The sequence below is a fragment of the Tigriopus californicus genome, chromosome 10 (genome assembly GCF_007210705.1).
Source record: "Tigriopus californicus strain San Diego chromosome 10, Tcal_SD_v2.1, whole genome shotgun sequence".
NCBI lineage: Eukaryota > Metazoa > Arthropoda > Copepoda > Harpacticoida > Harpacticidae > Tigriopus > Tigriopus californicus.
Window position 1 is genome coordinate 8522525 of NC_081449.1, and position 11504 is coordinate 8534028.

The window sequence follows — 11504 nt, forward strand, 5'->3', positions numbered from 1 at the left end:
ATGCTAATTTAGAAGAATGAATACTAAGCCAATGTTTATTCTTTTGATCTGGAACTCTATCTCTAAGAGTGGACACGCTGACCGTCAACGATGTTGTGTGTTGTGAGTGTAGTATTCGTTTCCTACAAATTTTCAGCCCCGTGGTTTTGCAGCGTTCGGAGTTCCGACCCAATCAACGCTTCCCGTACCGTCGTTCCATTTGGTGTGGTATTTGGCCTTACTCGCCACGCCTCCCCTGTGTCCCGTTCATCTAACTACCCGTCTTCCCGCCCGCTTAGTTGAGAGAGTACTGGGGCTACCATGACGTCGTTGCGACCTTTCACGTGCGATGACATGTTCCGCTTCAACAACATCAACCTGGATCCCCTGACCGAGACCTACGGCGTAGGATTCTACCTCCAATACTTGGCTCGCTGGCCCGAATACTTTGTGGTGGCCGAGGCTCCTTCTGGCCAACTCATGGGCTACATCATGGGCAAGGCCGAAGGTAAGGCCGACTCGCTTGTATCGTGCGATGGTCACGCCCCTGCTCTATCGAATGCATTTGTTCCAGGTAACGGCGAAAATTGGCACGGTCACGTGACGGCCGTGACCTGCGCCGTGTCTCACCGGCGCCTAGGACTGGCTGGGCGATTGATGGCCGCTTTGGAGGCCATCTCGGAAAAGAAGCGTTGTTATTTCGTAGATCTGTTCGTGCGGGTGAGCAATGCGGCCGCTATCAAAATGTACACCCTCCTGGGCTACACCGTGTATCGGACCGTGCTTCAGTATTATAGCGGGGACACGGATGAAGACGCTTATGATATGCGAAAAGCCCTGTCCCGCGACGTGAATGGACAATCGTGTATTCCTTTACCCCGGCCGGTCCATATCTATGAGATTGATTGTTAACCCCACTCACTGCCCAGGCCGTGAGGCCGTGACTCTCAGAGGTGCCAGAAAAGGTGCTCTGCGAGGGATAGATGTCTGCCAGTGACCAGTCCAATAGTTAGGCCGGAAAAATGATAAGGCTAGAATATTCGCTTTCAGTTTCATCTATAGCTGGCTCTGTTTTTGATTGAACATTTGTTGTTGCATCTAGTGGGCATCATCATGACCCGCTGAGCCACCCATTCTATTTTGTAGGCCCAAATGGTTGGGGCCTGCCACATCAATGAGAGCCACCTGATCTTAGGTGTGGGTGATGTCGTCAGGTCCGGCTGGCCTTTCTTCATGCTGTGGGCGAAAGCCATTGGGCCCAAGCAAATAAATGTGCTGTTGTTATACATTGTTATTAACCAGTGACTGACTCAAATCCGCATGACATGCATTCATCAACTTAGATTCACCCCTGCTCTCGGTAGGATCGAACAGGAGAACATCGACCTTCTCTTCCGCAATAAAGGCGCCTGAATTGTAGAGACTGAGAGATTGACCCTAACAGCTGGTCACACTGAGTAGTTTTGGTTCGGGGATGTCAGGTGGCCGAAAGCACCGACTAATAACTCAAAAGTGGTAAGAATGAGAGAGTTGATGGTACGCGTAGTTTGCGCAATTGCATGTGTGCTTTGGTTATTAGTGGAATTCTTTTGGAGTTCAAGTTTTAAATGAAAGCAATCACACAATAAAAGAACTAAAAGTGAAGAGAAAAAGTTTTGCTATGAAGAGGAAAATAACTTTCACTCAAAAGTCTTGTTTTTAGTCCTGTTGTTCCCAGTTCACTATCGGACACATGGAACTGAAAATGCTTGAAAATTTGTAATTTAGCACCAGTTCACTATCGGACAAATGGAAATGAAAATGCTTGAAAATTTGTAATGTAGCATCATTCCTGCACTAGATTTATTTAGGTATGGAGTAATTTTACTCGCGTTACATTTTTCAATAAAGGCAACGGTAACAAAAGCAGTTTTTTGGTAGCGGTTCAATCCCTGCTTTTAAATGCTATGGGGCCTTTAACCTTTAATGCAAAGTGTTTTGATCACATAAACAAAAACGACGGTGAGCACCCGATCAAGATTGATTGAACAATATTTGTTTAACACAAAAGACAAATTTTGTTACTTTTCCAGTTTTTTGCCACATTTGCTCAGAATCTAATAGCACAATTTGTCATATTGCACACTACATGCTTGATTTCTAGGTTATTTATATGCCTAAAACGTTGTGATACATTGCTATTAACAATGTTTTGTATACAAGCAAGCAAAATTGTCCAAATGTGGCAGAATTTGGCGGAATGAGAATGTCAAGATGGCTGAACAATCTTCTGAAAACCTGGTAACCCTGGTTTGGTTGTTGATTTTGGAACGATAAACGTTATTCTCCACCGATTCGTTGGCGGTGCTCATATTTAAATTTGTGGCCAAATGTTAAAAGGTTTAGATAGAGACTCTAAGGGTTGTTAATATCGTGTTAGGTTAGGATAGGTAAGGTTAGATTATCGTGTTAGGTTAGGTTAGATTAGGTTTGATTAGGTCAGCTTAAGATTTAAAAAAGGAGCACCGCCAACTAATCGGTGGAGAATAACGTTTACCTTTTGGAAGTGCCAAGTGTCTAGTATGCCGACACTACTGATGTGAAGCAAGCACCGACAGGGCAAGTAGTCCGGTGCTTAACTTGCCCAAGTAGGAACTTGCCCAAACTTGGGTTTGTACACAGACACTTGGGGGGAAAATGGTGTGGCCAAACTTACGCAAGAAGTTTTATATCAGGGCAAATTAAGTCAGCTTATACAGGAAAAGCAATAATATGCGCCAACAGTGAGGCAGTAACATGGCTTTGGTTCAATTCTTGGTTTATTTCTGGCGATCTGACTTTAACTACGAACAAAAAATCCTCATTTTGCGGTTTTCCTGAGCTAACTATATGGGCCCCTTACGCTAGCAGCGGATCTCTGCTTGGGTTAAGCTTGCCCAAGTTCTAGTACTTGGCCAAGCTTTGCTTGTAAACAAGAAGTATTTGGGTGTCTGTGATGACTTGCTACTTGCCCTTTTCCCATCAGTAGCCGACACTAGACTTGAGTCTCTAGCCGACACATGCATAGTTGCAAACCTGTTGGCTTGCACACATGAATTCAGGGTGAATGAATTTTGAGCGAGCGGCTTTTGCGATCGAACCGTCTAACCGAGCCCTCCCAGGGGTTTACGTTCATGGCTGAGTGCCGCCCTACCCTGGCTCCCCTTGGCCCCCCACCCCAGATGCAGAGCCATGGCGGACATGAGTCATCAAGTCGGAAGCGGCCCCCTGCCCCATCGCCTCACGAGACTCACGAGATCGCGGATTTGGGCATGAGCCCGGCCTTGTTCCTGGCCCAAAAGCACCGATGCTTGACGCAAGCAGATTTGAGCCGGAAAGGAGCCATCGATGCCGGACTCGAACGACTGATTACGGCCCTCAACCAACACCCGGATTTGGCCACCCTCAGTTCGTGTAGTGGGCGGGTGGTGATTTTCCGTGAGGCCTACACCCCCTCGGGTCCGGTCCGGAAGCAGGGCTGCGAGTGGATCTGGCTCTCGCATGATCCCATCGCTCCCGCAGATTCCGTGTGGACTCGTGTGCTCGAGGCCTCGACTCAGCCAGCCGTTCCCGGCACGCTCGTGCTCAAGTTCGAACCATTCATTCTCCACCTACAATGCCGTACCTTGCGGTTGGCCAAGCAATTCCACACGCTCGGGTATGTAGCACACTGTACTACTGGTCTGGCCGTCCAAGAGGCCGGGCAGGCTATGGACTAAATAGTAGGACCTTATGCGGGCTTTTTGGGTTTTAGGTTGGAAGCCGGGTTCAAGAACTCGGGGATGACCGTGGGCAAACGCAATAAGATTGTTTTAGCCATTCGTAGCGCCCATGGGCTCGAGGTCCCCCTAAGCGACGCTCAGAGTCAGATCTTGGTCACGCCTGACTATTTCCACCATCTTTGTGCCAAGATCAACGACAAGTGGCAAGTGAACACGCGCATGCATCAAAAACTGACGAACGCCGTGGAAAAGTATGTCGCTCTCGACTCGGGATCGCCGACGGCTTAAACGGTGGCTTCAAGGCGATCGATTTAAGTCGCTTCGACGACATCTCCGACAACATACGGATCAGATCGACGTCGCGCTCAATGGGCGACGACAGACCGCCCTTCACTTGGCCGCCAAACGAGGTAGTTACGAGTGTGTGGGCGTACTTTTAAATGCCGGTGCTTCGGCCCAAATCCCGGACCGTGACCGAAACTTTCCGTTGTACTACGCGGCGAAACGGTGCCTTCAACGTGGTAATATTGAACTGATGAAAGATCTCGTGCTACCCCTCAAGGCCGAATCCCGACCCGTGCTTCACATCACGAATAAAAAAGGGTTAAGTTGCCAAGATTTTCTCGACGCGCTGGATGAAGAATTAGAAATGCTCATGGAGGAGGAAGATGACGAACGCGAGGAAGAGGAGGCCGAGGCTCGCCCAAATGAAGAAGACAGTTGGAGAGAGAAATTGGAGCTTAATGCTCGAGAGGACTTGTTTGAACGTATGGGGTCGAATCATGTCCTAGAATCACTCGAGGATGAGGAGTGTCGGACTTTCATTGGCGAGAGTTTTGATACTTGGGCGGACCGTATCTACAAAGAGTTCATCCGACAACGTCATAGACAGGGCCCGAATGCCGCCCCAGGCAAAAGTTCTCCAAAAAGGACGGACAAACTTCATGATAAGCCTTCAGCCTTTCAAAATAACCTGAAACTCAAGCCGCCAGCAGACGCCAATCGTACTCCGAAGCTACCAAATAACTACTCCCGTTTTAAGGCAACGTTTCTCGAGCCCGAGAGAAGTGTCAAGACTATACGGTTGCGATCATTTCCTTTTAGTGTGGACACGTCGCCTCAAGATGTGGTCAACGTTCTATTAGATTCCCAAATATCGAACGCCTCCTCTGGAAGTGCGGAGGATAATGCCCAAAAGATGCGATTGATTTTGAGGGATGAAATTCGACTTTGGCATCCGGACAAGTTCATGCCTAAGTTTCGGGCCAGGTGCCATCCAGATGACATGGACCAGATATCGGGTTTAGTGAATCACGTCGCCCAAGCGTTGATCAATTATGGCAAATAAAATGCTCTCCCCTCAAGGCTTCATTTCACAATGATTTTCGTGCTCTTAAGAAACCGACCTTGGACAAAGAGTCGCTCGGCGTCCACATTTTCCTTCTTATTCACAGTCTTCCTTTGAATGTAGTCTAAATGCAACACTTTGAAACCCGCTCGGGTCATTAAATCACGGAGAAACTCGATCTCAAAGAAGTAGGACGTAGTTCCGTCTTGCCGCAAGTACAACTGGTCCCGAATCTTGTGTCCGGGACCAAAACGAACCATGGCCATGTCATTGACGGCGTAATCACGGAAAAGGAGCACTCCGCCCTCCTTCATGCAATCGCACACATTTCGGAGGGCTACGTCGAAGTCGCATGGCCTCAAAGCCGAGAGCACGAACACCATGCTCACGAGGTCCATTTTCTGCCCGGGATCGGGCACCCGAGGCGTGATGGATTGGGTGATATCACATTGAAAGGCTTTGATGTGGTCTTCATTGTACTTGGAATGGGCCTTGAGCAGTTCCACCGCTCTGGGCGAGAAGTCGCACGCGTAGATGAACAACGAGGTGTCTTCTTCAATCAGCGGGAAGACGAAGTTTCCCACACCGCAACCCAACTCCAAGAGCGTTGGACGCGGGGAGTCCGTCCCGTGACTATCATCCGAGGAGGGCAAGAGGTCCTGGAACTCCCGTGTGGTCCAATGCCGATCCTTGAAGAAGTTGGTGGTGTTGCGCTGAAAACGAGCACACGATCGCCAATAACTACTACGTAGCAGGTCTAGATTCGCGAGCCGTGCATAAAAGATGTCAGGGAACAAATCAGGCCCTACCTACGCTCTGGTCTCACCCACCTTGTAGAAGAGGTCCCAATGCTTTTGGGCCTCGCGCTGGAATTTGTTGGCCTTGAATTCATTCACTCGTCGCTCGTCTTGACGGGATAACCGCGATTGCTCCTCTTCCGATAGGCTTCGACCTTGAGTTTTTCCTTCCCAAACGTCTCCCATGCTCCGTACTTAAGACGTTGGATGTTGCCAAATACACGGTCATGAGGTTTTTACCCCTGGTTTTGCGTGCACCCAACGAGATCGCGTTGTTTCGTTAGCTTTGTTTTGAAAGCGAAGTTGTTGATGCGTGAATGACATGGAACAACCAACAACCAACAACCTTCCCTCGAGCTAGGCCTGAGTAGCGGTCTGGTCAGCAACGACATTCACGCAAACCTCGATTCTTAACAGCTCCAACGGAATCAGGATTGCCGCAGTTTTCAGTCCGATGCCTTAGACTTGAAGTTAATAATACCAACCAAACGAAATGAAAACACTCGTTGGACTTTCTTGATAAGCTGATGTTCTGCTGATGACATGGGGCCTTGAGATAAATGAAAACCTGACATCCATAATGGAACCAGGACATTTACCACAGCACCGGAATAGCTAATGCAAAATTAAATATCCAACGAGACAACCTGAACATTTCTCAATAACAGATCTTTAAAAATCATTCTTGAAACTGAAGATAAACTTTTATCAACATTTCTTTCGCCAATCAAATATATCAATATCATCCAAGCTTTCACCATTGTCCTCGTCGTCTTCGTCGTCGTCACTGCCACTATTGCCTCGGTCGGTGCGGCCATTCCCAATTGGGGGTGGGACTGACATGGGATGATGGGATTGACTTCGCCCCCTTTTTTGCTCGATGGCGTCCATCTTTTTCTCGAGGATGGCCACTCTAAAAAGCGCAAACACTTCATCTTACATCGAACCATTAAGGTGGGTTAAATTTTTCAACTTTACCGATGCCACGCCCGCATTTGTTCGTCAATCTCGTCTAGCTGACGATCCGAGGTGGCTTCCTGTTGATCCTCTTGCGCCAAATCTTGAGCCCCTTGGATTTCTTGCGTGATTTCCTTTTGAAACTTATCCCATTCCTCATCACCCGGATCGCGATATTCCACGTGACGTGCCTGAAATATTTTTCAAGGTTTGAAATCATTGGAAATATTGCCCATTTGTCTTAAGGTGTTCTTCATGCCTGAATAGTGTCATTCGTCATTATACCACCGAGAAAATGGCAATGAATATGGTAAAATGCTTTGAACAAATAAGCTTACTCACCTTTTCCAAGATTTTGGATTTGGTTCGTTCGAAAATTAAAATCTTGCTCATTTCCTTGGGGTCTTTTACACATTTAGTCGTATTTTCAAGAGAACTTCTAGCTTTATCAAAACAAGAGTTTGAACTTTCTGGCCAAAAATGTGCTTCAACCACAAAAATAGTTCTGTCGTCTAATTTGAATTCAACGTTTAAAACGATCAGCAAGCTTTGTTGTCGACTTGCCATCTTTGATTTAAAGGCAGATATGTCAATCCCTGCTAACATTGCATTGAACATCAGATCGTTTGAGTCCTTGACATGTCTGATAATATCATTTGCCTTTGACCTTCAACAAACAAAGGTGAAGGTAGCTAGCTACTGATCTAGCGTTCCAAGCAGACCACTTTCATCAAAATAGCTGCATATGTCAATACTGTGTCTAGTAAAAACATATCCTACGTCGAAAAAGCCATTTGTCGTTTAAATTGCGGATTCATCCGAGTAATTGGCTCAATAATCTATTCGCCTACAGTCCCAATCAATGAATACCGTTGCACATGGATCAATTTTGATTATGGAATCGAATTCAATCTCTTACCTTGGCATCCAAGACGGGGTCATCAAAAAAACCCTCGGGGAGAGCCTCATCCGAAGGGTCAGCTTTCGATATCATATCACCCCCATTGGTGGGGGCTTGAGTATCAACTTTGCTTATTTTGGCCGCCGCTAAATCAGGGGCTCCTGCCGGATTAGCCGGTCTTTTGAAGGTGACGCTTTGGGTGGCTGTCACATCTACCGTCGATTCGGTAGAAGGGAATATGGACGCCGAATTGGATATGGCGGTCGTGGCCATGGCAGCCCGATATTGAGCATAAGCCTGGGCGGAAGAATCGTGACCCGGAGCCCCGGAATTCTTCAAGATACTCTTCTTGGGTACTGATTGATGGGCTGAAGGAGCATTTGATGGCGACAGTGGCAGGGATTGGCTGGTGTGACGTTGATGGCGGTCTGACTCGAGCTCCTGCGCCTCTCGCTCTTGTTCCGCCAATAGATGGAGCTCCCGCGAGCTTAGTTTATATTTCTTTTTTTTATGGCTGAATTTCCCGGCTCCGGATTCCAGGCCAGACAGTAATGATGTTGAGGAGGAGGAGGAGGAGGAGGAGGAGGAGGAGGAGGAGGAGGAGGTCTGAGCTTTTTGCATGAGTCTGCGAAGCTCGGCTTGGCCGATGGATTTAGCTTTAGCCATGACTGATTTTCAAGTTTAAATATGGCTTGACACGTTTCCGGACAATGGGCCCGACCTAGTTGAAGTGGTAAAATAGCCCTCGTTAGTCACCTGCCGCAACCTGGACTAGACCTGATCATCACGTTGCGCACTTCTCTGTCCTCGGATATAATATCGGATTCACGGGTTTGGGCGTCTTTGTTGACATTTGAGATGGAGAATGAATCGACAGATGACTGATCAGGGTGGCCGAGCCAAGAGTAAGGAAAAATTAGAAAAAAGCAATTGCCACTTGCCAGTCACTGGGCACGGAAATGGGCCCACCTTAACCGTACGGGGTCCTCTAAACAGGGCTGCCAGTTCTATGTGATCATGTCGAGCGTTCCCCAATAGACCAAGCGTACGATTCTGGGCTGCATTTATTGGTTGGCGTGTTAAACAAAGACATACAAGGACATATATATCTCAAGAATATGTGAATCAGGACGGAGCCAAATTTCAAATGCATTGGGTTTAGCGATTGGAATGCGGTGGCAATGTGGAATGGAGAGGGAAGGCATGAGGGCCTGGGTGGGCGACTCATTACGTACCGGAGTGGTGACTGGGATGGGACACAACAAGTCGAGGTGGACCCTGTATTCGATTCTCGTCGGGTTCAATCAACTCAACCGACCAATGCTTATTGGAACTTCTCGTGCATGTATTTCTGGACATGCGGGTAAATCTTCTTCGATTCCGTGCCATGGAAAACTTTGAGAATACCCATCTTGTCATAGAAGTCCAGGACGGGCTGGGTGCTATCCGAAAAGATTTGCAAGCGGTTTTGGACCGACTCGGGCTTGTCATCTTCCCGTTGGATGAGCGGCTCACCCGTGATATCATCCTGGAAGGGCTCCTTGGGGGGATTAAAAACAGTATTGTAAATGCGACCCGAGGCCGGATGCACCCAACGGTCCTTGACACGGCCAATGATGGTCTCAAACGGCACGTCCAGATGGACGACCACGTTGACCGGCGTTTCCTTTTGCAAAGTCTCAGCTTGCGGTAAGGTCCGGGGGAAGCCATCCAAGAGCCAATTGCCCTGGCCCAAAGCCTTGAGCTCGGACGCAATCAAGCCCACCATGGTCTGATCAGGCACAAGATCGCCTTTCTCCATGAAGGAGCGGGCTTCCTGGCCCAAGGGCGTGCCGCGTCGCATGTGATCGCGAAGCAAATCACCCGAGCTCACGTGTTGGAGCTTAAAGTCGCGCACGATCCAGTTGGAGATGGTGCCTTTGCCCGAGCCCGGGGCACCAATGATGAGAGCGTGAATGCCTTGGGGCGGCACACTGGCATAGGAGCGGCTCACGGTTAGCCGAAGGCAGCTCGAAATAGGGCGTAGAAAGGGCATGATGACGGGTTTGATACGTACCACCAGACAAGGTCAATCCGAAACGCCACACAATCAATCACGCGACCGACGGGAATCCAGTCTTTGAACCAAGCTACGACGTCCGTGTATGTATTCCAAACTAATGAGCGCCCTCAATTCAGCATCGGCATCTCGGCCTCGTAGGCTCAATTGAGAACTCTGAACTTGCCATGGGCCGCTGACTGAACTTACAGGATATCTGAGCGCTGTGCTTACTCATGGAGTGCCTTACTGCTTACAAACCACCCGAGGGTGGCTCGCTCGCTCGCTCGTTCCCGAGGTCCTGGCCGAATCAGGCGAATCAGGCCATAATGCCATAGCCTCCAACTTAAAACCAGCCGGCTGGTTAGTCCATGGCCGGAGCTCCCTTACCTACGGCCACTATGTGCTTGCTTGCTTGCTCTGCCTTCCCCCCAGGTTTGTTCATGTTTCTCGTTCTCGTTTTCGACGGCCCATTCCAGGCCGCAATTTCTTGGCCCACTGGCGAGTGGAAAATGATCCTGGAGGTTGAGTGAGAGGCTGATCAATGAACCCCCGAGTCTGGTGTAGGTTGAATATGCAGCATAAAAACTTTTATGGTCTTCTACTGCACCTGAATCGGTAACCATTAGTGTTTCCAAAAAAACGGTTGTCAGTTTCAGTTCGAAATTCTTTTCTATATTTGATGAACAGCAAGAAAAACGAAACCTTAAAAGCACCTACGGACTTTTGAAGTCCGATTTGGAACTTCAGTTGCGTGATTATCCATTTGCAGCATTTCGTTGAACGGAATCATCAATGCAATCCTCAATACCATCAATCATCCGGAGAAGCTGAGCTAGACATGTTCGCCAAGCTTGAATATCTTTCTGTGAAATGTGACAAGCACCGCCCACTTTCTGTTTGGCTTAATCTTAATGAACTTTTTCCTCATTGCTGAATGGTGTTATAGCTTATCAAAAAGCAATAAACACTATATCATGACTTTTCATGTCTAATGACAAAAAGACTCATATTGCGGAAAACTCGCCCGACCATTACTCCTACTTCAATCCTCAAACTGGATTCAATCTTGGTTTTCCATCCTAGTATAACGCCGCCCTAAGTTTCACACATCTATCCATGGTATGGCTATCTAAAAGGAATCTTTATTGGCTTATGGTCGACTCGCGAAGATTGCATTCAGACTATGTCTAACACAATATCAGATTTTCATAATCACGCAACTAAATTACTCCAAAGGTCCGCTATAGATTTTTCGTTGCTGTTTTTGTGTTGGGAATAAAGGGTCAGCAGCTGACAACTCAGTTGTTCCAAAAGGGTCTGCTTGGCTTGCTTTCATTGCACTCTCTAGGCCTTGCTTCATCTATGTGCTGCATGCTATTATGAAGTCTCATGTCATAGAATGTTAGAGTCCCTATCCACTATCAGCCAAATAGCATGAAATAGCCGTCAAAGCATTGTTTTCTTTTTCATGATGCTTTTTCTCTAGCCCTTGTAAACAAAATACCATTCACACACATGACGGAGGTAATGCCCGCTTACCATCCACCCTTAAGATCCTGTCAGTGCAGTGGGATGATAAATTGGGTTTATTCTGTACGACAATCAATTTCAGAGACTTCATTCCAATGCCACAAAAAATGTTTGAATCGAATACAAGAGTTTGGCTATAATGGGTGCAATGAAATGAAAATAACCTCTTATGCCAGTCCAATCCATGGAAACTCCACCGGTATGATGAACA

The 11504-nt window shown here is 47.7% G+C and overlaps 5 protein-coding genes across 6 annotated transcripts; 2 read left to right on the plus strand and 3 right to left on the minus strand.

Annotated features, from left to right (window-relative positions):
• Positions 1-57: 57 nt before the first annotated feature.
• On the plus strand, positions 58-1273 carry LOC131889603 (N-alpha-acetyltransferase 20-like). The gene is made up of 2 exons (XM_059238742.1): positions 58-487; positions 554-1273. Exons 1-2 carry the CDS (start codon positions 301-303, stop codon positions 889-891), a joined length of 525 nt encoding a protein of 174 aa, XP_059094725.1. The 5' UTR covers positions 58-300; the 3' UTR covers positions 892-1273.
• A 1288-nt stretch (positions 1274-2561) lies between these two features.
• On the plus strand, positions 2562-5083 carry LOC131889607 (uncharacterized). The gene is given in 3 exon segments (XM_059238746.1): positions 2562-3655; positions 3752-3993; positions 3995-5083. Coding segments are annotated over 3 exon segments (1839 nt in total). The 5' UTR covers positions 2562-3131; the 3' UTR covers positions 5068-5083.
• LOC131889595 (tRNA N(3)-methylcytidine methyltransferase METTL6-like) lies at positions 5070-6274 on the minus strand. Its single transcript, XM_059238734.1, has 2 exons — positions 5898-6274; positions 5070-5780 (listed from the first exon to the last, which is right to left on the minus strand). Exons 1-2 carry the CDS (start codon positions 6048-6050, stop codon positions 5088-5090), a joined length of 846 nt encoding a protein of 281 aa, XP_059094717.1. The 5' UTR covers positions 6051-6274; the 3' UTR covers positions 5070-5087.
• A 290-nt stretch (positions 6275-6564) lies between these two features.
• LOC131889592 (zinc finger protein 830-like) lies at positions 6565-8640 on the minus strand. Of its 2 annotated transcripts, XM_059238731.1 has the most exons (4): positions 8520-8640; positions 7741-8443; positions 6843-7012; positions 6565-6777 (listed from the first exon to the last, which is right to left on the minus strand). In XM_059238731.1, exons 2-4 carry the CDS (start codon positions 8386-8388, stop codon positions 6573-6575), a joined length of 1023 nt encoding a protein of 340 aa, XP_059094714.1. In that variant the 5' UTR covers positions 8389-8443; positions 8520-8640; the 3' UTR covers positions 6565-6572. The 2 variants fall into 2 exon arrangements, with proteins under 2 accessions (XP_059094714.1, XP_059094713.1); XM_059238730.1 differs by having other exon boundaries at positions 7741-8585.
• Positions 8641-8768: 128 nt separating this feature from the next.
• On the minus strand, positions 8769-10044 carry LOC131889597 (GTP:AMP phosphotransferase AK3, mitochondrial-like). Its single transcript, XM_059238736.1, has one exon. It carries the CDS (start codon positions 9755-9757, stop codon positions 9047-9049), a length of 711 nt encoding a protein of 236 aa, XP_059094719.1. The 5' UTR covers positions 9758-10044; the 3' UTR covers positions 8769-9046.
• Positions 10045-11504: the final 1460 nt, after the last annotated feature.

Bases quoted from the DNA above. Each gene is read 5' to 3' on its own strand.
- LOC131889603 (XM_059238742.1), top strand. From the start codon at position 301: ATGACGTCGTTGCGACCTTTCACGTGCGATGACATGTTCCGCTTCAAC. The intron at 488-553 runs GTAAGGCCGACT...CATTTGTTCCAG, and splicing joins CATCATGGGCAAGGCCGAAG to GTAACGGCGAAAATTGGCAC.
- LOC131889595 (XM_059238734.1), bottom strand. From the start codon at position 6,050: ATGGGAGACGTTTGGGAAGGAAAAACTCAAGGTCGAAGCCTATCGGAA. The intron at 5,781-5,897 runs GTGGGTGAGACC...GCTCGTTTTCAG, and splicing joins ATTGGGACCTCTTCTACAAG to CGCAACACCACCAACTTCTT.
- LOC131889592 (XM_059238731.1), bottom strand. From the start codon at position 8,388: ATGGCTAAAGCTAAATCCATCGGCCAAGCCGAGCTTCGCAGACTCATG. The intron at 7,013-7,740 runs GTAAGAGATTGA...AAAATATTTCAG, and splicing joins ACCCCGTCTTGGATGCCAAG to GCACGTCACGTGGAATATCG. The intron at 6,778-6,842 runs GTAAAGTTGAAA...TGCGCTTTTTAG, and splicing joins CAAATGCGGGCGTGGCATCG to AGTGGCCATCCTCGAGAAAA.
- LOC131889597 (XM_059238736.1), bottom strand. From the start codon at position 9,757: ATGCCCTTTCTACGCCCTATTTCGAGCTGCCTTCGGCTAACCGTGAGC.